We start from the raw sequence: 25,106 nt of genomic DNA, 5'->3' as shown, positions 1-25,106 counted from the left end.
AAGTAGCATGAATAAGTTAGGTTATTTCATAGCTTCACAAGCTGATTTGAGTAACTGCTCGCTCAGTAATGTTACCAATACTCTTTTCCCTTAGTGTACACACGTCTCGATTTATCTGCCTTTTTCTCCTCATAAATTTCAGATGGAGCCAGTTCAGAGAACTGGTAGACAGGAAGAAGGATGCCCTGATCTCTGCCTTAAGTATCCAGAATTACCACCTTGAATGTAATGAAACCAAGTCCTGGATCAGGGAGAAAACCAAAGTGATTGAATCCACACAAGATTTGGGTAACGATCTGGCTGGAGTGATGGCTCTGCAGCGGAAGCTGACGGGCATGGAACGTGACCTGGTAGCCATTGAAGCTAAGCTCAGTGACCTGCAAAAGGAGGCAGAAAAGCTGGAATCAGAGCACCCTGACCAGGCACAAGCTATCCTTTCACGGCTTGCAGAAATCAACGACGTATGGGAAGAAATGAAGACCACCCTGAAAAACCGGGAGGAGTCTCTTGGAGAGGCAAGCAAACTTCAGCAGTTCCTGAGAGATCTGGATGACTTCCAGTCTTGGCTATCCAGAACGCAGACTGCAATCGCCTCTGAAGACATGCCAAACACACTGACAGAGGCTGAGAAGCTGCTCACTCAACATGAGAACATTAAGAACGAAATCAACAATTACGAGGAAGACTATCAGAAAATGAGGGACATGGGTGAGATGGTGACACAAGGGCAGACTGATGCTCAGTACATGTTCTTACGCCAGCGCCTTCAGGCTTTGGACACTGGATGGAATGAGCTTCACAAAATGTGGGAGAACAGGCAAAATCTCCTTTCCCAGTCTCATGCCTACCAGCTCTTTCTCAGAGATACCAAGCAAGCGGAAGCATTTCTTAACAACCAGGTAAGTGATCGAGATCCACTTTGTTTCATTTATCATAGAATCATAGAATTCTCATCAAACTCATTTCCACACGTTAACATCATATACTGCAAGGAGCTAACAAACGAGATTGTTCAGCAGGAGAGCTAAGAACAGATACATTATCTTTCTTTTTTTTTTTTCTAACTGCAATTTGCTCTTTGTATTTACTTCTAACTGTTCTTAGGAGGCCTTTCTTTTGATATGTGGTGAATCTATTTACAGAGTATACAATGTAGTCTGAGTGCAGTACTTTTACCTCTCTGATTTGTGTTTTAAACACAGGAGTATGTTTTGGCACACACAGAAATGCCCACTACCTTGGAAGGAGCAGAAGCTGCTATTAAGAAACAGGAGGATTTCATGACCACCATGGATGCGAATGAAGAAAAGATCAATGCAGTTGTAGAGACGGGCAGAAGGCTAGTTAGTGATGGGAACATTAACTCTGATAAAATCCAGGAGAAAGTGGACTCTATTGATGACAGGTAAGGTCAGAGTGATAGCAGAATGTAGCTGTTTGTGTTTCATTTCCATTCTCTGAGAGATGGTATTTTATTGGAATCAAGAGGCAAAGCAACATGTTAGAAAATGTCTGTTGCAGACTGTTTTCTTTATCCTGTGTAGAAGTAGGAACTGAACTGTAATGTTTCAAAAATGTGCTTGGCTACCTTAATTAAATGTTACCTCTCCCATTTTCTAGAGACTTATTAGGGAATGAGCTCACTACCCAGAATTTGGCTACAGGAGTGCTGCCACATAGTTCTTGGAGTGTTATCAGACTTCATACTCTAATGGAAGCCGTAGCAGTAGCTATACTTGATTTTACAAGCCTTAAATTTCCTCTGCTATCTCCTAGCTGATTCAGTTACAATAATATATTCCTGTCCTTCCTTTGGGGAATGAACGTGGCTCTTCAAAAGTGTAATTGGCATTTTATCAACCCCACCTACTTGGCTTTGATCGTGTTTTCCAAGTTGTCTGGCTCTTCTGAAATGAGATGAGAAAGCCTTGGTACAAACGCAGCTTTCATCCTAGAAAAAGATTTTTGTTTTGTCTCTTCAGCTGAGGTGCGACTGCTGTAGACATTTTAAGAGTTTCATTTTCTTTTAGAACTGAATGTTCAGTTTTGATAGCTATGATTTATAGTTCTGTCTTCCTTTGGTTTGAATAGTAGTGGAATCTTTCAAAGTGGTTTTCGGCCATGATTATCAGAACACAGCAGTAAGTTCCTGCAGAACTTTTATGTCAAATACTACTGACCACCTTCTGTCAGACTTGCATCCTTCTGCAGCTAGGAAGCTCAGGCTGCCAAATGCTTCTATCTTCCAAGAGCAACTGAACTGAAGCAGTGCAGAAGATGTTGTACCTTTCCTGTTTTAGTAAACATTTCACACCATGTGTGTACCTGCTTTAGCTGTGGCCCAGGGCTTTAAAAAAAGGTGAGTGTTCCTGTTCCCAGAACTTGTGCGAGCCCTCTGGCATCCTAACCTCTAGAACAGCTCATATTTTCATTCTTTCTCTGGCCAGCTTGACTCTCTTTATATTCTGAACAGAATCTGCAAAGACCAAAAAAAGGAAATGATGTGAAAGCAACCTAGGATCTGAGCTTGTTCACTTAATTGGGTTTCCAGCCACAGCAACTTAGATCCCAAGTCCAGGCACATGCAGGTCTCTTTATGTGATGATAACAATTTCCTTTTCTGGAAGACAATGCTCACAGATAAAGGAAGCACTTACATGTGCCTTTTGTTCAACACTGGAACACAGTGAGCTTATCCAGTCAGCACCTTCATTTACTCTCCATTTCCTTAAAGCAGTGATGTGTAGAGGGGCTCCTTCTGCCTATCACTGTGGTGCTCTGATGACTATTTCCCCAGCACAGCTTCTCTGTGTCCCCGTGTCCCTGTGGCACTCTGGTCAGCCACCTGGGCTGTCCTGTCTGCAGCACGTGTGCTGCCCCCACTCAGAAGGATGGTTGAGTCTCAGAGGCTGTATATTTTTTTTAAGCTCACTTTTGTTTTCAACGCATTTCCTCAATTCCAAAGCTATTTATGCGGAGTGCTGCAAAAACCATCCGGTGCACTGCTATCCAGGAAATCCCTGTGATTGCTCTCTGAGCCTGTAAGGATGATAAGCCTGAAGAACAAAGCCTTGGGGCTGAGTGTTGTGGGAGTGGTAGCAAAGGAAGCCTCTTTGGTTTAACAAAAAATTGCTCTCCCAACCAAGCTCCTGTCTTTTGTTATAGCAAAAGACAAAACCAAACAAACTCAAATATGTGCAGTGGCTCCATGCTTCCCGTTCTCTTTGTAGTTTTTTATATTGTTACTAGTGGCTTTTTTTACAGTAATGCTTGCAATCTAAGCCACTGTCCATTGAGAGAGCAGACAGCATTTCGGGCAAAGGCTTACCACCTCAACAGGCATGGGAGCATCAGGAAGGAGAAGAGACTGCAGAAGCTGAGTGAAACCGTGTGGTAGGAGATACAACTTCTACACTATCTTTTAGTGGAGATCAAAATTAAAATAAGTGGGAATAGGGACATGGAGAAAGCAAGAGAAGGAGAAGATGGGTTTGAATAAAGCTACCACAAGGAAAGAAAGTGAATTGCAGCAAGCCATCAGCACACTTGTGGCACACAAGATCTGGTTATCCTGCCATAAAGAAAGTGGCAAATCCAGGTTTTGTGTTTGTACAACTTTCTACTCAACAGAGAAGTGAAATAATTTTTTTCTCCTTGCCCATTCAGAAAAGAGAATGCCTGCTGTTAGCTGGAACAATTAAATAAGTTTGGACTACCATGCATATATCTCAGTATTCTTAACAGGCAGTAGCATTCGTGCTTTGTGTAAGATTTATTAGAGGCTTTGAAACCCACAGGTTTACAGTTTAACCACAAGAGATGTTGTCAGTTTTCAGCATTGTTGGTCTTCTCAGGGGCCTCTGGGGAGGCAGTCTGGGAGCACTATGGCAACTTTGGTGCTCTGCTCTTGGCGTAATTTCAGTCAGACACATCTTCATGCTAAACATGCATCATTTTCCTATTCTAGATTCTTCATATTGTTGCCAGAAAAGGAAGACATCCCATGCTCTGTTTCCTACCTTATGTTTTCCTTGTAGGTCTAGCTTAGCTTGGACACTTGGATCTGAGGTTACCTCATCACTGTGTACAGAGGAAAGTATCTATTTAATGTAAACCTGGACACTGCTATAATTTAAGTAATATATGTGATTATTTACTTGAGAAAGCAGATGAGTTCAAGCAGTCATTCTAAGTAACTGGAATCTGAAGAGCAAACCATTCTGTGCTAGTGTGGAATTTTCTTCCCAAACAGTTCTAGCAAATCAGTAAGAGCATTCATTGATAACCCAGAGTATGGCAGGATTGGGGTTCCTAGCCCTTCCTTGCTGCACACCTCTCAGAAGAAAAGGACTTTAATAGTAACAACAGCAATCAGCAGTTGAATAATCTTTGTTAACAAACTGCATGCATGAAGCTTTGAGCTCTTCTCCACCTCCAGGGATGCCATGGTGCTCGTGGTGGAGCTGCAGTTTGGGCCATCTTGCAGCCCCTCTGTGCCAGTAGGTTCAAGTGCAGCCAGGGAAGCAGCATGACTGTAAGAAGAGAATTCTGGAATATGTTGCTGGAACTTCTAAAGAATGATTTAGGGAAAACAGACAAGGAATTAATGATGTTTAGATGTAGCCAGTCTGCGTAAGGAGAACATACTAAATGGCTTCTTACGGCCATTTATTCCCGTTAAGAAAAAAACACATCAATTCTGTGATGAAAAGATAGGAATTCCTTCCTGTTCCAGCAGTGTCCATCCTCAAAATACCCCAATCACATCTTCAAGTATCCAGTTGAAACCTTGCCAGAATTGGACTCTGTTCTTCTTCAGAGAATACTCACCACTCAGTCTCATTCCAGGCCACCTTGGACAAAGAAACAACATTTTAGTTACTTAGCTCTGAGCACCCAAGATCAGATTTATTTCACTAAAGAAAAGAAACAAAAGTGTTTCATCATCTGTATTATTTCCCTGCATGTTTTCCCTTCAAAGTTCACGAAGTTTCCAGCGCTCTGTGGGAGATATTTTTGTTAGTTTTTTTAAACTCCAGATTTCTCAACATAAGAACTTGTCTGTTCATTCTTTATTCAAATTGGTGTCATGAAAATTCTTCTTTTAGTTTCACAACTTGTGCCCTTTCCAGAACACTTGAGTCTAGAATGTAATCCACCTTTAAATCTATGAGATCATCATGATAGAATCACCCAAACAATTCCTTGCTTCACTTTAGCAACTAGAATAATGCACTGTATTTGCCCAAACATATGTAAATGAGCCAAGAAGGAGCTGAATCAAACCCACTGATGTTAGCTACCTTGCAGTGGTTTTTCCTGAGGCACAATTTACGTGTCCTTTCCTTTGTACTCTCTGATAACACCTGCCAAAATGTCAAGATTACCTGGGCTTGGACTCCAGCCTCCTGCTTTGACAGCTACATGTGTCTTCCCTGCCATCTGATCTGTAACTCCACTGATTACAGCTACAGCTATACAGATGCTGCTTGTATTGAGACAATAGAGAAGCTGTTTGCAGTCCTTCGAACAGTTCTCTCCTATTCCTCTGTCTGCAACTCTATTGCTTTTACGTAAAACTTATCCTCAGGTAATCCTCATGTTTCTGAAGGCACTGCTCTCTTCCCAGTTTTTTGCTCTGGTGATTTGTAGATCAGGAAAAGTGGTACATTAAGCCAGTTTTGTCAACGTAATTTATGGCCCTCAAGGACGTTGTGAGCCTCTGGAGATTTCTGCTAACGTGGATTTATTTAGCTATTGCTCTTGTGTTCTGAGATCATCTTATAAATGGCCACCCTATAAAATAATTTCCTACTCTCTATCCTTATTAATCTCATTCCATTACGTAGCACAGTGGCATTTTAAGAGCACGCCCAATGAATATGATCAAATCTTACACGGCAAGCAATAAATAAAAATCATCTTCTTTACTCTGCCTCCATCTACATTGCAGTACAAATAACAAAGCTGCTGAATAACAGGGGTAGCTATTCCAAATGAAGCATCAGTCAAAAACACGTTCAGTGCTACGTGGGGAATGGGCTCAACAGGCATCATGTCTGCTTGGAGAGCCCACCACGTCCTGTGGGATTGGGATGAGCTCAATCCATCCTTCAAGGGGATGCAGTTAACAAATCAAACATAGGGCTTTTTGTCTAACCTTTGGTTTTCCTCTCCAGTGAATGTTAAATGCTCTGAGAAATACATTCCAAGGTGCATAATGCTTCTATTGGCAGAAATACATAACCGTGTCGTGTCAGTTGTGTTAAGTACAGCATTTGGAAGGTTATATAAATGACTGCAGCTTTGTTACCAGAAGGAGGTGCAGAGCCATCGAGGAGGTATATTATGAAGAGCATTACAGCAAATATGCGCCGTGCAAAGGCTCCGTAGTGTGAGGCCCCATTGCTGCAGTATTGAAGATTGTTTTCTTATGTTTTTTGGCAAACAGTCTGAACTTTCCTATGGTCTTGAAATTAATGCTCCAAATTCTGTACGTAACGCTTGTGAAATCCCGCTGATTTCAAAATTTTCCCTGTGTATTTAACTGGTCACAAAAACAGATACGTGCTGAACTTAAGTAACCACACTAAATAACACATTCATGTCTGAACTTCAAACATGCCCTTCATTTGTGAGGTAATTAAAGACATGCCATACGCTTATGCAATGTATGTATCCCAGAGAGGCTACAGAAATGAGCAACCCAATTTTGCATGGAATGCCTATTTCAAGATTGCTGTTATTTTTTTTGGCTAGACATAGGAAGAACCGTGAAGCAGCCAGTGAACTTCTGATGAGACTGAAGGATAACAGGGATCTTCAGAAGTTTCTTCAGGATTGTCAAGAGGTAAATTATCTCCTTTCAGTGGTATCACTGAAGCATCCCTACCCCCTATTTGTTTGGAGTAGTCAGTATTTGGCAATCAAACCATCCAAAGGTATTTAGTATGGAGTAAACAATTCACAAAACAAAACCAGACACCTAGAACCCTCAAAAATTAACCCGTTTGTTGTATAAACTGGTTTTTTCTCCAGCTGTGGTATAAGTTAATCACCCAGAATGTAGATTAGCATTGAGCTGTCATACTAAGAATTTTTAGGGCTTTGTATGTATATCTGGCCTGATCCAGGAAATTTCCTCAAGTGATTTGTACGGGATGCTAGTCAGAAAAATAGATGCTTAGAAGAAAGGAGAGCAGATGTAATAGGGGTAGTTTTTAATGTGTGATTTACCTGATAGTTTGCATGTGCTTAAAATTATTAGGAACCATGACATTTAAAAAAAAATCAAAACCAGAAATCCTTTCCAGATTTTCAGGTGGCTTACTTGGACTCTTCACTCTGACAGCAACATTTTACAGTTCAAATAGCCTTGTTCCTAGCATGAGGAATTAAGTGAGCAATTTTCAGGATATTTCCTGCAATACTGATAAGTACTGAGGATGGCACAGGCCTTGCCTGTGACATGTGTTAAACGCTGGCTGTCTGTACCTGAAGCCTGCAAAGAAAGGTGACTGTGCGGAAAATGCTTTTAATTTCAAGTTTAATTTCAATAAGGCCTTAGCCTTATGTTTTAGCCAGCCAAGGGAGACTGGAAGTCACTCCAGTGTGTCCAACTGGAATTGCCCCACAGCTGGGATTTTGTACAAGCAATCATACAAAATGACACTCACAAACTGGGCAGATGATGTTTACTGCTTAGTTGCCTAGATGCAGTCTGTCTTCCTGCATTGCGTAAGCTGACCAGAAACTTGGCTTAAATGTTCCTTCCTTGGTAGTAAAAACATGACAGATTAGCAAAAATTCTGCTGTTATTAGCAACAGCTTCTTCCTTCCTCTGTAACATTTCTAATACAAAAATCCCCCTGGTTCTTGGAGCAGTTCTAGCTTCTGTGTCAATGTGGTTGTTCCCTAGGGTTTTTTCCCCCCCAAAGTCACTGAAAGAAAAAGGAACACATAAAAGCTCCAGTGTCTGGCTACCTGAATGCCTTTTCTCTTGATTGTTTTTCTCCAGCCACTGAAGTCTGGATGTCTCAACTGAGCTTTTCGAAGATAGAATGTACAATATCAAAACATTATACATTTCTCCAATCCTTTTTCAGAGGATATTAGCCACGGTGACAATTGAATGCTAGTTTTCTGAGAGAACAGCCACGATGAGATGTAGGATGTGTATCGGTGGGATTACAAAGTGCCTATTGATACCTGCATCGGGCCAGAGGGACTGTGCCACTTCCAGCACAGCTGCCAGCACTGTGCCCTACAGAGCCCAGGGAGGGATGGGAGCCAGAGGAGTACCTTGCCCTTTGCTCTTTCATTACCTCTGACCAGGAAGCTGAGTGCTCTTAGCAGGCAGATTTGAATCAGTTCTGTTTCACTGGGCAGTGATCCCTCATCTTTTCTGCCTGCTGCATTCGGGGGGGCTCTCAATGCAGGGAGAGGCTGAGTGCCTTCTGCAGTGAGCTCCTTCCCTTGGGCAGCTGCCTTCATCAGCAGCCCTCCATGCTGAAGTGTTGCCTCCTGCCCTCTGCGTCCTGCCCCTGGCTGGAAGAGAGGCAATGAGCAGGGTTGGTGGCACTTGAGGAGGTGGCAGGGAATGCTCAGAACAACAGCTCAGCTGTGATAAAGCTTAGCTCTGGGTCACAGGTGAAGAAAAGTGCAGCAGATTTTCGTGTTGTTAGGAGATGCACTGGGACAGCAAATCCCGGGGTGCTGCTTTTTTTGTCACATTCATAAATATGAATGTATTAAATAAATTGTCTGAGGGAATGAAACACAGTGACGAGGAAATTCAGAGGAGGGAGGGGATTTGATAAATTCTGCTGTTTCGTTTTCTTGGTCTTCCTGCCATTCCACAGCTCACCTTGGAGAAGATTACAGCTGATCTTCCCTGTAAGCACATGAAGCTGAGCACTGCCTGGGCTTGTTTCCCTGGGGATGCCACAGTGAAAGCATTAGGCTGGACTGCACATTTCTGTCTGCCTGCTGCGTGCGCCGGCTTCATGGCCTGAGAGCTAGCTTTGCTGCCATTAGCAGCTGGCTCATGTTTTCCTGGGTAAATGAGTACCCCAAACATCAGGCACTGTTTTAGCAAATGATTGTATAATTTTTTTAAATTCAAGCCTGTGCTGAAGATACCGACTTCCAGGGACCATAGTGCTTTCAAAGTCCAGACTTTAATAGTCACCCTGAAGTGCTTTGTTTGTGCTTCTGTGTTATCAGAAGGAGTAGAAAAGCACTGTGAAAGTCAGAGCTGAGGGTTTTATCCTGGCAGCCACCAGCTGACTGCATACCTCCATCCGTCCATGTGTCAGCTGACCCCATCTGCTGAACAGACCTTCCTCGAGGAAGCACTTTTAAATCCTCAGAAGGCTTAATGCAGTGGCTGAGTAAATGCAAACAATGAAAGATGAGCAGTGCAGTTTTCAGACTATAGCAGCTGTCTTCTGGCTAGAAAGGCAGGAGTGAAGCCCCTTGTTTCAGGCTGCACAGCAGTCCTTGATGTAGCCTGTGACTGTTAAGTGTCCTGGCAGCCTGCTACCTGTAATCTTTGAAGCCTACGGAGATCTTCATTAACATGAGTATTTTTCTGTTTAGACTTGAAAGCAAAATCAAATGAGTTTCTTTGATGGTTTAGGTTTTTGGTTTTTATTTTTTTATTTTTATTTTTTAATTGCTTTGATTTTTCTCTTTTTGTAGAACTCAACAGTACCCATAAGGGACAATTTTTCAAAGTCTTCTCTGTCTGAATGAATTCGTTGTCCTTTATCCTGAGCACTTAGCGGGGAACTGGCAAGTCCTGCCTGTGCTCTGTTACTCTTTTTGTCAGGCTGCTTCCTCGGCAAGAGGGCGTGCATCACAGATGTGCCATTCTAGGAAAAAGGCTCAGATTTGTTTTGACATTTTGCTCTTTGACAGCTAACTTTATATATGCAGAAATTAAATCTTTTTGCAAGTTCTGTAAACATTCCGATGAGTGGTTTTTCTCATCCACACCTTAGGAACAGATTGAGCAGACTCATAATGAGGAAATTGGATGTTGGCTGCTACGATCACTTTCACATTCCATTTGCCCTTGGCCAATGAGCTATTTATAAAGTATGGATTTTTCCCCAGTGTTGACCTGAGAACTGCTCTCGTTGTCTTTGTATTTGAGGAAAATCAGAACACAGTCAGCTTTGGATTTTATGTAATGGCAAAAGGAATGTCTTTAGTACCAAGAACCTTGTTGGAGGCCAGACAAATAAACAAATTCAAGTATTTATTTAACCTCTGTAAAGAAAAGATGGTATGTGGTGTAAATTAATAATCTAAGACCATCTTTATTCTTAAGGCTTTTAATGCAGATAGAACTACCGTGCTTCTTCTCATTCAGAGTTTCCATGAAAGATTTACCACAGGCTCTGTGTTGCTGTGGAGAGTGACTTTGGCACACCACTCCATTTGTGTGTACTTCTGCTGTGTCCTGGGGAAACCAGTAAGGCTCCACGGGGGTGTGGTGGTGACATTCAGGTCTTCTCAAGTAGCAAGCACAATGAATAATGTTGCAAGGGAAGGACAGCACAAAAGTACTGTGGCCACAAAGTAGGACGTGTCGCTGCTTCTTTTCCTGTTGAGCTGGTGGAGACCTCCGTATTTGATTTTGCTCGTGATGGAACTGGTTCCTTTCTGTCTGGGTTTGGGGTTGTTTGTACGTCAGAGATGGATGTTAGTTGTTAAGGAGGCAGATCCTTGACTGAATCCTGAGTAAAAACAGTCTGTGAATCCTATGCGTTTTGATACTTTGCATTATTTCCTGATACAAATATTATTATGAACACCTGTGTGTTTTCTTTTTCAGCTCTCACTTTGGATCAATGAGAAGATGCTTACAGCCCAGGATATGTCTTACGATGAGGCAAGGAACCTGCATAGCAAATGGCTGAAGCATCAGGCATTTATGGCAGAACTTGCATCCAACAAAGAATGGCTGGAGAAGATTGAAAAGGTAACTACAGAATGTCCAAAATGTGCCCCCGTCTGTGTCAGAGATGGTTATGCACAAAGAGGAGATCTGTTCTTCTGCAGGACTGGTCCTTGTATCGTGTGTTCAGATGAGTCAAAAGGAGGTCTTGTTACTGTAGGATAACTATCTGTCTCATTTTGTCTCCTGCAGACCCGTTTTATTCCTCATCCATCATAAATATTTTTATCCAAGACACATTCATAGAACACATAAAGGCTAAGTTGACAGTTAGATTTTGCCTAATCATTCTTACCTGTTAGGAGTAAGGTAGAACCTATTTTTCATACCCCAGAAGTGAAGAGGGCAAATGTTGTGATTTGAGCTAATGAAGGACAAGTACAGGCCGGGAAATAACTGAACATAGATAAATGTAGACACACATACCACCGTGTTGGTTGTCATTCTTTCAGGAATTTCAGGCAGCCTTTTCACATGCCAACTTAATGTAAGAAGTAAAAGTACAGCCAGTTTTGTAATTAATTAATAGATGCACAGCTCCGTGTCACCAACTTACTATGAAGGCTTTTACATTCTGTCATGAGCTGTGCTTTTTTCCCACCAATTTCTCATGTGCAACTTCGGGAAACTAGGAAAGAAAATTAAACTGTCTTTAGTCCCGACAGTGAGGTTTCTGTTCAGTGTAAGTTAGCTTAATTGCTTATTTCCTTTCCCGCTTTGGCACTCTGTATCCCATTAGAGGCTTTTCTCTGATCTGCAAATAGCAATACCCTTTAATGGTGTAATTAAAAGGCTGCTCTTAGTACTGGATGTACTTTTTTAGTAATGCTAGCACATCCTCATTCTTCACCTCTGAAAAATCAGATTGCAGCGAAGTACCAAAGTTTTGTATTGAGTCACAGCTGACAATCACTGTGTTCATGTTTTCAGGGTCACTGCCAGTAAGTGTTCTGGGCTGTCAGTAGTGTTGACATCAGAGAAATTCATCCGTTGTTAGCACCACCTAGCTGCAGAGGTAGAAGTATAATGAGAAATAAAGAATTTCCAAGCACTCCCTTGGTGAGGTGCCCCAGGGAAGGCAGGTGGGCAGCTTGTTCAGCTGCAGCTCCCATTCTGTCACACAGGTGTGCGGGGCAGCCTGCCCCACTCCAGTCCAAGCAGCATCCCTGGAAGTCCCACAGAGGAACATGAGTGGTGGGGACAAGAAAAGAGGTGTTGCTTGACCTTCCTGTTGCCAAAAAACTCTTTTCCTTGCAACAGAAGGATGTGGGAGATGTTGTTCTGGAAAGAGTCACTGGATAATTGGAGATAGAAAGTGAGTGGTTGATGTTGCCAGCAGATGAAAAATCATGAATGCTTGCTAATTGGAATAATTTCACTAGCCGTCTGTGAGTGCTCCTGATGAGAAACCATTTTGCTTGCTCTTTGCTTTGCAGGAGGGAATGCAGCTCATTGCAGAGAAACCAGAGACTGAAGCTGTAGTGAAAGAAAAGCTGACGGGTCTTCATCAGATGTGGGAAGAGCTCGAATCCACTACTCAGACCAAGGCTCAGCGTCTCTTCGATGCAAACAAGGCAGAACTTTTTACCCAGAGCTGTGCTGATTTGGATAAGTGGCTGAATGGTTTGGAGAGCCAAATTCAGTCGGACGACTACGGGAAAGACCTCACCAGTGTCAACATCCTATTGAAGAAACAGCAGGTAAAGAGAGCACAGGTTACAGAGCAGGCATTGAGCATCTACCTGCACTCAGAGGAGTGGGAGGGGAGATCCTTTCAATTTAGAAAAAATCTTATTATCTTTTCCTTCTTCTTCTTGCTCCATTTATCTTTAAGAAAAAGCAAAAACATTCAGAAACAAATCAGCCATACATTTCTTGATGCAATCACTCCCTTGTACTTCCTTCCCTCCATACTCTATTGTCTATTATCACTGGTGGTAGTCCTCCAGTTACCAGTGCCTGCATGCTACCCAGATGTGTCCAGTGCTGGTTGGTCCCTGGTTTCTTGCAGTAAAGACAGCGAGGACATCAGGGAACAGTGAAGCTCTCATCTGCAACTAGCAATGCTCTGACATTGTTCAGTGTAACTTGTGAACGACTCATAGAAGTGATTTATCTGCACCCTGTTGGCCAGATTTGCACAAATAGGCATAACAGGAATACTGGCAGGTGGCTGCAGTTGCGAAAGAGTGAATCTGTGTTTAAACCTTGTACTTTGCAACAGGAATATGACAATGATTATTAATACGATAAACCCTTACCAGCATCTGGTCTTCCTTCTTATGATGCTATTGACATGCCCTAGTTTTATAAATTGCTTTTACCCTATTTTTGAAGCCTTTTTGCCATGTTTCTGTTTTAGATGTTAGAGAATCAAATGGATGTTCGTAAGAAGGAGATAGAAGAGCTACAAAGCCAGGCACGGGCTCTAAGTCAAGAAGGGAAGAGTACAGATGAAGTAGATGGTAAACGCCTTACTGTTGAAAAGAAATTTTTGGAGTTGTTGGAACCTTTGAATGAAAGAAAAGCAAACCTGCTGGCCTCCAAAGAAATCCACCAGTTCAACCGGGACGTGGAGGATGAAATTGTAAGTACCAAAGAAGTCTCGTTCCTCTGACACTGGGAGACACGTCTTTCACAGAGCTTAGGATAAACCTTTCAATCATGTCTCAATAGCATGTTATAGTAATGCTGCTTTTTGCAGCTTGTTAACGCTCTCTTTTGTTCTAGCTGTACCTGGGGTTGCATTAAAACAGATGTGCTCTTTTTCTCTTGCTTTCAGTTGTGGGTTGGAGAGAGGATGCCTATAGCAACATCTACTGATCACGGACACAACCTCCAGACTGTGCAGCTACTGATAAAGAAAAATCAGGTAGGTGCTGTCAGGACTCCCTACCTGTTACTTCTCCTTAGCACTGGCTAGTTGAGTAAAGAAAGGCCTGGGGCAAAATTATGGATGCTTCAGTGGTGGTGTGATTGTGGTGGGGAGTGGCATATTCCAGGACACCCTTGATGGCCAGAGCCCCAGTTTAACCGCAGGATCTGAGGACATGTGTTTTGCTGTCCCTCTACAGGTGAGACCCCTGACCAGCATTTCTTTTTTTGTTCGTCTGTGTTTCTCCTTTATAGACACTTCAGAAAGAAATCCAAGGACATCAGCCTCGTATTGATGATATTTTTGAGAGGAGTCAAAACATTATCACAGACAGTAGCCCGAACGCTGAAGCAATTCAGCAGAGACTTGCAGACTTGAAGCAGCTGTGGAACCTCCTAATTGAGGAGACAGAGAAACGCCACAAGCGCCTGGAGGAGTCTCACCGGGCACAGCAGTACTACTTCGATGCTGCTGAGGCTGAGGCCTGGATGAGTGAGCAGGAGCTTTACATGATGTCAGAAGAGAAAGCCAAGGTGAGCGGCTTTGCTGTGACACTAGTTTGATTTTAATTGCTTAGCTACAGGCGGGCAGGTGACATAATTTAATATGTCACTAATGTAACGTAAACAAACCCATTTCCCTTCTGAAAGCTCCAGCGATCATCTCTTCTGTCGGTTCTGACATCTCAGACAGTGTGGATGATAGGCCTTACTGCAGAGTCCGTGAAGCAGGCTCAGACTGTGCATGGCAACTGGGTGCTTTCCTTTACTGGAAAGTGAGATTTACCAGTACAGTCCAGTTTGATCAAGATTCCTATCAGTTCTGAGTCACTGGGAACAGCACGTTGCAGCTGTCTGTGAAGCTGGCCTGGTGGTCAGTCAGCTGCTGGCCTGTCCTTACTCCCGGCATAGTGAAATCAAAACAGCATCAGACCATACCAGACTAGTTGAACTCCTATTTTCCAATAGTGTGGCAGGTACATGAATGTGCTGTGTTCATTTATTTGGTAAAATAAAACCCAGCTTAGTATTTGTATAACACATTTCATGCTTACCCTTCTGTTAACAAAGATTTGTATCCCTTTTTACGTTTAAGCAAGGCAAATGGAAAGGATTATTAGTGTCAGCGGTTGATAACAAAAAATATTTTCCTGAAAAGGCTTATTGACAATATTAATTGACATTGAGAGTTGTTATTTATTTTTTCTTTTCAACACGTGAGAAGTTTTTATGAGAATGCTCCCAAATGCTTTGGTGAAGAAGCCTTTGGCATGAGCTCGTTAGGATTTCTTGTCTTAATCCAGGCTGTAGTTGGAAAGCCTGACCAGTGAGGTACCTAAAACTGTTCCACTTTTCTGAGCTCTCCGCTATTGCTGATGTTGTGTAAACACACAAAGAACTTCATAGAAGAAGAAATTGAATGTGCTCAATTTGCAGCTGATGTGGTTTTGTTCCCCATCCCAGAGGAGCTGTTGCAATTCACTCTTTTTTTCTCATTATTTTACTTTCTGTGTGTCCACCATTTACTGAGAGCTCAGTTGTTAATTTACAACCATCAGAGGTTTGGAGCAGTTCTTTATAAATCCTTGTGGCTGCTGCTCTTTGCTCGTACAACAAGATGAGTTTGCAGAGTCTTTCAGTGAGTGGGGAGAACAGACCTTCATTTTCTGTCACCATTACAGGATGAACAGAGTGCAGTATCCATGTTGAAGAAACACCAGATTTTGGAACAGGCTGTGGAAGACTATGCTGAGACTGTGCACCAGCTTTCAAAGACCAGCAGAACTTTGGTGGCAGATAATCATCCTGAAAGGTATTAAATGCTGTTTTTAATTGTTTAATAGTTCAGTCACTTCGCTGGCTAATTCTGATGCATAAAGACCATAATAAAGAGAAAATAACTCTGGAGACTGTACAGGAGAAGCTGAGTTGAGTTTCACTCAGTTCAAGATGCATGTTGGACCAACCTGATTTGGCCAGACACTGGATTTTAGGAGAAACAGCATGCTGAGTGCAGTATTCTGACCTGAACAGTATGTCCAACTGTTGACTTCTGGGTAGAACTACACACATTCAATAAATGCCTGTTGTGCCTTTTATACGGGCTAGTGATGTCAGGTCTGCCAGCTCTGCTGAACTGAGTGGAAGTACAGCAATCCTGAGAGACAAGGATCCATCTTCACTCTTTCAGCCAGATTTATATCCAGATCATAGGGTGACAGCTATTTGTCCTTCTGTCTTTGGGGAGTGCTCCCCAAGATCTACTTCTTCTCTTGAAGATTTCAGAAGAATCAGACTTGAGTCTGTGTTTTAAACATGGGCATTGTAACATCTGGGTTTTGGTTAATTTGTCTCAACATTCATAAATGGTTTTCCCTGTGGGAGAATTGAAGAAGAGCAAGAGCTGTTTTGTTCTAAGAGCTGCAGCTAAGCTAACAGAATCCTCCTTTGGCTTTGACTATGAGGCTGATTTGATGATGAGGCTAATTTGATGATGAACTGCCCTAGCTGTGCAGATAGGAAGATAGAACAATCTTAGCAAAAACATTCTCCACCACTGGTAAAGGTTGTTATTTAACTCAAAAGCACTCTCTTGTGGTCATCAGAATTTCCAACGAGAGTGGATTTCCTGTCTGGGCTGGCCGAGTACTGTAATAACAGAATCATCTTTATATGGAGGTGGGAAGGCAGAACTATATGACTCACAAAAATAGGTGAAAAGATAAGGCAAGTAGAGACATTAATTGCTTTTGGAAATGCTGAGCTTTAGGGACTAAGAAACCCATCAGTGCTTCTGAACTTTGGAGCAAAATTTAAATGAAAATGAAATGTTCCTTGACTCAGCAGCTCAAATCCTGCTTATTGTTATGGGAAAAAACTCTAGGGTAATCTGTGGTGAAACAAATGGACATCTTGGTTCCTAGCTTTACTTTCTTAAGCCAACAGGCTTATATGTACATGGGGCAGAAAGAGTTCCAGCTAGTGCAGTCGGCTGTTCCAGCAGAGGATCAATCCAGGGTGTCTGAGCCAAATTTCTGCATACAGCAGGCACGCTTTCTGGGTGTTAAACTCCCAAGAGTGTTTTTTTTCCTCATTTTATTTTTTTCTTTTAGTTGTTATTTGTAAAAGACAGTGAGGATTCAGTGTTCTTTGTTTTTTTTTCAGCGAGCGTATCAGCATGCGCCAGTCCAAAGTGGATAAGCTGTATGCAGGCCTGAAGGATCTAGCAGAAGAGAGAAGGGGCAAGCTGGATGAGAGACACAGGTTGTTCCAGCTGAACAGAGAGGTGGATGACCTGGAGCAGTGGATTGCTGAAAGGGAGGTGGTGGCAGGATCCCATGAGCTGGGACAGGATTACGAACACGTCACTGTAAGTTTTTTGGATATGGCTGCAGGTTTGCCCTTTTTTTGCACACAGCAAACAAGTAGATGGTCGATATAACTGGTTTGAATGGTTTGTTCTGATCTCTTTGTGACTGTGACCTTGGATGAATGTGTTTCTTTGTGTTTCAGATGCTACAGGAGCGATTCCGAGAGTTTGCCCGAGACACTGGAAACATCGGACAGGAGCGCGTCGACACCGTTAACCACATGGCTGATGAGCTCATCAACTCTGGACATTCAGATGCTGCCACAATTGCAGAATGGAAGGATGGTCTCAATGAGGCCTGGGCTGATCTCCTGGAGCTCATTGACACGAGAACACAAATTCTTGCAGCCTCTTATGAACTGCACAAATTTTACCATGATGCCAAGGAAATCTTAGGACGCATTCAAGACAAACACAAGAAACTGCCAGAAGAGCTTGGTAGAGACCAAAACACAGTGGAAACACTACAGAGAATGCACACAACGTTTGAACACGACATCCAAGCGCTCGGCACACAGGTGTGTACCAAGTAATAAGACTGTCTGTGGATGTAGAAACTTGAGCTGCAGAGTGCTTCCACTGCATTTGGCCCCAGAGGCTGGCAGGCTGAGTGCTGGCAGCTACTTTCCAAGTGCATTCCTAGAGGAATTACTTCTTATGCATCATTTTCTTATCTGTTTTTCAACTTCTCTTTATTGCAGTAGGTTAGTTTCCCTAAAACAGAAATCCATGGATTTCTGGACGGATCAGAACATTATTCCTTCTCCTGCCCTTGTTTGGAGAAGCAGTCATAAAAGCTCAGAATTTAGAAAAGTTCTGTGATGTCACCTGCCAGTCTCAGCCTGCTGTGTGCATAGGAATGAAGTGTGGTTATAGAGGTGTGAGGATAACACACCTGAGCTCCTCAGAAGGCCTTTTTCTGATGCTCCAAGCAGCTGCAGCATTAGCAGGACACCAAGTCGCCAGTACAATAGAAAAATAAATACTTACTCTCAAAGAAAAATTTTCATTTGACTTAGGATATTGTCTCTTTAGGCAATTTCTGAAAGTCATTGAAGAGATGTTAACTCTCTCAAGAATTTTTAATATACGGGGGTAACATGGAATACAGTTTTCAGGTTTCTCTGTTCTGAATGTTGTTCTTGGATATTATTCATGTAAGTTGTGCTGGAGGCCACCTTAGGTTCGCTTACTCCTTGTGCCACGTTCACCTTGGTGAACACGAGCCACAACTGGCTGTCCATGGAAGAAAGAAGGAAGGATATGTGGGGGGGCAGAAGCAATTATAAAGAGATGTGTGAACTTTCAAAACAGAAAGCAAACCACAACAACAAGAAACAGCACCACCGACAGAAAAAAACCCACCTTCCTCTGCTAGGTACTTTTCCATTTTCTTTTCTGAGTGGCAGAGAACGTCTGGATCCCTACGGAGAAGAGAGACTTGGTTATGAGTTTATGCTTTTGGACATGGATATTCTTTTTTATGATGCTTGTAATAGCATTCTGCAGAAATTTCAAGTGCATAGTCCAAGCTAAGATTTTGAAAAGCAGCCAAACTTGATCTAATTCTTTATCTTGTGAAGCCAAGGTATGATAACTAGAAGAAGGCAGCTGTTCATCCAACACGCTTAGGATTCTACACCAAAAAAACAGTGTTCAACTGCCAGAATGAGAATTTTGGAAAGGAACCACATGTTTAAGAAATGGGGGAATTAAGACTGACTGCATTTATCCCAGTAGGACGGAAAAGAGAGCTTTTATGGCTGAGCTGCCTGCCAGCTCTCTATTATGTTGCAATATACATAGTTGTTTACACTAGTATAAAGGAGGTGTAGCAACCATTGGATTTTTCAAGTGTTTTACTTTCAGGAGCTGTAGATTTTATACATAAAATGAGAGACATTCGCAAAATACCAATTCTAGTCTCTCAAAAGGTAATTAGAATCAAGACCTAAATGAGGGAATATGTAATCATAGTGCAGAGCTATGGTGAATCACTGTGGTAGTGGCATCATACATGTGCTTCCAGCTAGTAATTTTGCATTCAAACTTTTTTAAAATAAAAAATTGATTAGAAAAGAGCTAATGGAGTTGAGAAAATGTGTGAAATGGTCAAGAAATAGCATTTGATGTTCCCAGAGAGAGTTTGAAAGGAAAAGAGTTTCCAAATAGCAGAAGGGTCTTGCATTTCCAAATTTGCTGCTGTTTGAAGTCATTATCTACATTTTTGGAAAAGCATCTCTTACATCAGCCAGGGTTGCTGTTTTGATACAGGAGTTCCTGAGTGGCGTTCTGTCACTTGTGTGGGAGGAAGAAAACTTGATGAGGAATTTGTTCCCTTTTGGCCTAGAATTTAGCAGTCACTTTGTACTGGCACCCAGTTCTACACAAAGTTTGGGCAGTGGCAAATGTTTGTTATTCTGGGGGCTCGTTGACCCAACGGTCTTCTCCAATAAACGTTCTTGATGGGGTACACCAACTTAATAAGAAAATAAACCTTTTTATATTGACAGACCAAATATATTGGCAAGGACTTCAGAAGGCAATTCAAATTATGAGTTAGCAGCTGAAACGCTCCCACGTATGTGACTCAAAAGTACCTGACACCTTTATCTCTTGTAAACACACACCAGGTAAGACAGCTCCAGGAGGATGCTGCACGCCTTCAGGCTGCCTATGCTGGAGACAAAGCTGATGACATCCAGAAGAGAGAAAACGAGGTACTAGAAGCATGGAAGGCGCTGCTGGATGCCTGTGAGGGCCGCAGAGTTCGGCTGGTGGACACAGGAGACAAATTCCGTTTCTTCAGCATGGTTCGGGATCTCATGCTTTGGATGGAAGATGTCATCCGGCAGATTGAAGCCCAGGAAAAGCCAAGGTAATGTGAAACATCTTGTGTGATACCACACGAAAGATAAGGCTGCAGGTCAGTTCAGGAGCATTTATAACACTCGGTGTCACTGAGCCAGAAATTCGTGAGGCTGGCAAGATGTGGTGGTGTGCTGGCAGCTTGCTTTTGTGTACTGCTGCCAGCAGAGGCTGGGGGTACTGAAGTAATTGCAATGGACAGTCATGTTCAAAGAGATTGTTAGCAGCCTTTCCTCAGGAACAGCAGCATTCTGGTGCCAATCAGATGTTCGATAAACAAATCCTGTTTTCTGGACTACAAAGACAACCTATGAATTAAATTCTGTGCTGTACCATTCGATGATTTATTTGAAAACGTTACTGCTTTTATGTCTGAAATATGTGATTCTGAACCATGGATTGACTATTCTAGGGATGTTTCATCTGTTGAACTACTAATGAACAATCACCAGGGTATCAAAGCAGAAATTGATGCCCGGAATGACAGCTTTACTACCTGTATCGAGCTTGGCAAATCTCTTCTGGCAAGAAAACACTATGCATCAGAGGAGGTATTGTGCTTACTGATTGTGTAACAACTGCAGTGCTGGTGGCGTGTAGATTCTAGTTCAGCTATCATTGTGTTATCTGTGGATTAATAATGCATGTTTATAACATCGCGCATTACTTCAAGGACCTTATCTGCACCTAACTGCTAATGTGAAATTAGTGTGTGATTTAATGCTGTGAATTCATGTTAGGAAGCAGGAATGACACCTAAGTGTAAGGTATCATTGTCCATCCAGGAAATACAAAGAAGCTGCATTCAGGTCTGCAGAGAGCCGTCTTTGGGATGGTCATGCTTGGAAACGTGTTTCCTTTGAGCAAGAACAGAGATAACTCTGAGGGTGCCTGGATTTTGAAGGGGCCTGCTAGGGAAAGGAGTAGAAAATTGTTTATGGGGGCCAAATACAGGGAGTGTTACGAGCAAAATGTACCCAGCAGCCTAAGGCCTTGGTTTGTTTTCTGATCTGACTAGACCAAAGAATAGCAGTTAAACCTTGTTTCTTCCTGCCTTCCTTTGGCCAAAGGAGGGTAGCCACTGGCTGTAAGACACTGCCCACACAGGAAGGTGATATTTTCTGTGTCTTTGTTGTACATAAGCGCTGCAGAGGAACTGGGAGGTTTTGCTAGCCAGTATTTGCCCTGAGAATAATATGGGGCTTATGCTGACACGTCGTTGTTAGCACAAGTGATGAGGCTTTTAATAGCAATTATGGGCAGCATGTTTTGCATTATTTCCTAGAAAAAAAAATGGAAGGTAAAGTACGTTTGCACCATTTGTTTGTCTGTTCTGCTCTTTTAACCAAATAATCTTGATAACGTAGTTCTTAAGAAATGCTGTATGCAGGTGTGATATTTTAATACAAACTTTATACTTATTTCTACTTCAAAAATAAGGAAAGCTGTTATATCAAGTCATTTCCTGGCAAACTAGTGCTGTGTTTCCTTTCACTGAATGCCAGTGTCTTTTGCTTGTGGTAACAGCTTACATGCTGTGGTGGGGTGAGTGTGATGCCTGATGCTTATGTAACAGTCCTGCATTCTCCTCTTAAATCCAGATCAAGGAAAAGCTACTGCAGCTGACAGAAAAAAGAAAAGAAATGATTGACAAGTGGGAAGACAGATGGGAGTGGCTGAGACTGAGTAAGGACGTCCTTGGATTTTTCTTGGCAGGGCCATATCTAACTCTTTCCTCTGTCTTTCTGAGCATTGAAAAAACCTGCAGCTCCTTACCTTTTTTTATTAGCTTTGCTTGAAAGTGTGCTTGTACTGGATTAACTGTAGAATTCACATCTGTTAACTGTAAAATAATGGAGAAGGTGAAACAAAGAAACCTGCACTGAAGATGTTACTCTGTATGACTGAAGTTAGAGCTGGGTGAAATAGATCTAGCATGTTTTGCGGGTATCACCTTCCAACTGTGTCTCTACAGAGGATGTGCTAACAAAAAATATGGGGAAGCAAAGTCTTGTTACCTTACAGATGTAACATACTTGCATTATCTGACAGTTCATTGACAAAAGATGTACCTTTAAGCATTGCAGCATATTCCAAGTTCTTCACCGGAACTTCACACAGTTCAGAAACTCCAACAAGGTTTTCTGTAGCTCTTGTAGCAGATAGTTGTCAATTTGTGCCCTTCCAGCATCTCAAACTGTACAGTGCAGAGTAATCATTTGGTAGAGCTCTAGGCTGCTGTGTGTACTTTCTTCATTCTTCCTAAGTCTCAGCAGGTTTAAGAAAAACAGTAGCATGAGGAAGTGTTGGTGTTTGGATCATGTTCTTCATCAAAATTGTGTGATCTCATTCACAAAAGCTGCTGAAGCTTTTTTTCAGCTGGAAGGAAACTTTCAACTACAGCGCTGTAGACAATTATGAAGTACAGAAATACTGCTTGCTGAAGGGACTTGCAGCCTTTATCATGTTTGGTAGGCAGGCCAATCTGAGGAATAAACCAGCAGATAACAGAATTCCTGCTCTGAGTTTACTTGGTTACAGCAGATTAGAACCAAATAGAAACACTGAAATTAGAAAGTGAAATAATCTGTAGAAGATATAAACTTCACTTTTGTTTTTCCTCAAAGCAAAGCCAACGTGACAAATTTCTGTCTTTTAAATGATTAATTTCAGTGAATTTAGTTAAGGAAGACTTTCAGCCAAATGCTATTTTGAAGTAAATTCAGCTACTCTGAAGTAGATTCAGAAGATGCCTGATAACTTCATGGTACCATTTTTGACACTATCGGCACTAATATGTGTACTTTCTTCATTCAGTTTTGGAGGTGCATCAGTTTTCAAGGGACGCGAGCGTGGCTGAGGCCTGGCTGCTGGGCCAGGAGCCCTACCTGTCCAGTCGTGAAATAGGACAAAGTGTTGATGAAGTGGAAAAATTAATTAAGCGGCATGAAGCATTTGAGAAATCTGCAGCTACTTGGGATGAGAGATTTGCAGCACTGGAAAGACTGACCACGGTGAGTGCTGGTGGTGCAAACTTCTGACCATTCCCCTTTATGGCAGTGCCAGCTGATGGTTACTAGGAACTCCCATCACCACCAAGCTGATCTCCATTTCTTGGCCCTGTGGAGCATCAGCCCAGGCCAATCACCCAGGGCCTGAATTTTCATATTCCCAACAGTACAAAAACCTTTTCAGGTTCATTTCAGCTCAAGAGCATGCAGAGAACAATTAAGTGATGAGTGACCTTACTGGTAACAAAAGCTGTTGTAGACCCAAGAGGGATGGCCTAGAAGCAAATTCTAGAATTAAGCAATGTGCTCCAGCCCTCTGATATAAAGGCTGTACTGACAAAAGGAAAGGGAGACTCTGAGGGAAGAAGACCCAGATCCAACTCTTGAAAATATTTTCAGTTAAAGAAGGCAGTGTGGGGAGGAGGATTCAACAAAAATGTTGTGTTTTGACTGTTCCAGTACAAGGCTGTGTTCTCCCCTAGAAATAAAAGGTAAACAACAGCAAAAATTTTCAGGTGGTCTGGTATATCAGTAATTAATACCTGGAGAATATGTTGCCATCTTTAGAGAATAGTTTTATTAAGACACTAAAATTGAAGTAGTTTGATTTTTCACATGCACGGAGCATCACAGCTGCAGACAAAGTGAATTTGAGTTTATCAAGATCTTAAACAATCAAGCTGTTTTTGTTTAGGTGGTTCACTTCAGGGGTTCACGTGAAACGTTTTACTTCTATGTATGTCAAGCAGATGAGGATATCACTTCAGTATTTGGATAGCTTGGGATGCTTTTATGTTTGTTTGTTTGTTCTGTGTTAATGAAATGAATTAGATAAGAAATCTGGACAAGTGCCAGGCAGCTGTGCCAGCACTCCATTTGATGCTAAGGGTCTGATGCTGTGTGGCTTTATTGACAAATCTGGTACGACAAACTTTGCATGATTAATAGTTTTAAAGACTTGTGCTTTCAGATTTAATTCCAATAAACTTTAATCTCAGGAGTTTCAGAAAAATGCAGAGATTATTCTTAGTTTCTGGAAATGTACCTGAAAAATGGCTGATTTGCAGTGCTTTATCATGTTCAAAAATGTTTCAGTTGGAACTGCTGGAAGTTCGTCGACAACAAGAGGAAGAGGAGAGGAAGAGAAAGCCACCTACTCCAGAGCCAAGCCCAAAGGTTGCAGAAGATGGAGGCTCCCAGCAGCAATGGTAAGCCCACGATGCAGGAAGCTGAAGTATGCGCTTCATGCAGTTTCTTCTGTTGGAATTCTCAGGGTGAAGATGCGCTGTAAAGGGCAGGACTGGAGGTTGCCTGTTTTTGTGATGTAACTCTTTTTAGAAGACTTCATAGTTGCAGTTGGTGGGGCCACGACTTTTGCAGGCATCTGAATTCACTGCTAAGATGAATGTTCCAATTTTTCATCATGAAGCAGTTACTACTGTTGATACCTGGCCTTCAAGTAAAAAGGCTACACAGCCTTTTTATACAGCCTATGTGTTACGAATTAATATTTCTAAGCAATCTCGTATTTCTCTTTTAATGAGCATCAGTTACAGATAGATTTTAAGCCACGTCCGTGAACATTAACATTTATCAAACTACTTGTGTAATAGGAGCAGACCTTGTGAAGTAACTATCACAAAAGCCTCCTTTGATCAAACTACTTTGGATTTCTTTTATTCAGTTGGGCATTTTTTTCTTTGCTTCCGCCACTGCAAGTGGAAATCTGTTAAAGGCTTTTACAATGCTGTCAACAAATGACTTGGCAGTTGTTAAGAACTTGCTTGCAGTTCTGAGATGTGCAAAATTCAGTATGAAAATCTTGTTTGGGAGAAAAAGATGACTGACTTTCAAAAGCTTAATAAAATTTCTCTTTCCTCTCTCTCAACAGGGATGGGACAAAAGGAGAACAGGTTTCCCAAAACGGTTTGCCATCAGACCAGGAATCTCCACGGGTTAGTTACCGCTCCCAAACCTACCAAAACTACAAAAACTTTATTAGCAGACGGACAGCCAA

At 42.1% G+C, this 25,106-nt stretch overlaps 1 protein-coding gene across 2 annotated transcripts in view; it reads left to right on the top strand.

Moving 5' to 3' along the window:
• The window catches only part of SPTBN1 (spectrin beta, non-erythrocytic 1), a 123,086-nt gene that overhangs the window by 86,730 nt on the left and 11,250 nt on the right, over positions 1-25,106 (top strand). For both annotated transcript variants that reach the window (XM_085218589.1, XM_085218590.1), the window contains 17 exons: positions 143-899; positions 1,203-1,405; positions 6,760-6,850; positions 10,844-10,990; positions 12,403-12,666; positions 13,329-13,553; positions 13,749-13,838; positions 14,096-14,374; positions 15,523-15,653; positions 17,006-17,210; positions 17,354-17,728; positions 19,844-20,088; positions 20,491-20,629; positions 21,680-21,764; positions 22,896-23,092; positions 24,185-24,297; positions 24,981-25,044. In XM_085218589.1, coding sequence (XP_085074715.1) covers positions 143-899; positions 1,203-1,405; positions 6,760-6,850; positions 10,844-10,990; positions 12,403-12,666; positions 13,329-13,553; positions 13,749-13,838; positions 14,096-14,374; positions 15,523-15,653; positions 17,006-17,210; positions 17,354-17,728; positions 19,844-20,088; positions 20,491-20,629; positions 21,680-21,764; positions 22,896-23,092; positions 24,185-24,297; positions 24,981-25,044 — 3,610 coding nt within the window. The remainder of the gene's footprint in view (positions 1-142; positions 900-1,202; positions 1,406-6,759; positions 6,851-10,843; positions 10,991-12,402; positions 12,667-13,328; positions 13,554-13,748; positions 13,839-14,095; positions 14,375-15,522; positions 15,654-17,005; positions 17,211-17,353; positions 17,729-19,843; positions 20,089-20,490; positions 20,630-21,679; positions 21,765-22,895; positions 23,093-24,184; positions 24,298-24,980; positions 25,045-25,106) is intronic.

The sequence above is a fragment of the Meleagris gallopavo genome, chromosome 2, assembly GCF_905368555.1.
Source record: "Meleagris gallopavo chromosome 2, MGAL_WU_HG_1.1, whole genome shotgun sequence".
In the NCBI taxonomy this organism is placed as follows: Eukaryota; Metazoa; Chordata; class Aves; order Galliformes; family Phasianidae; genus Meleagris; species Meleagris gallopavo.
Note: the sequence above shows the minus strand (reverse complement) of the source record. Positions and strands in the feature narration are given on the sequence as shown.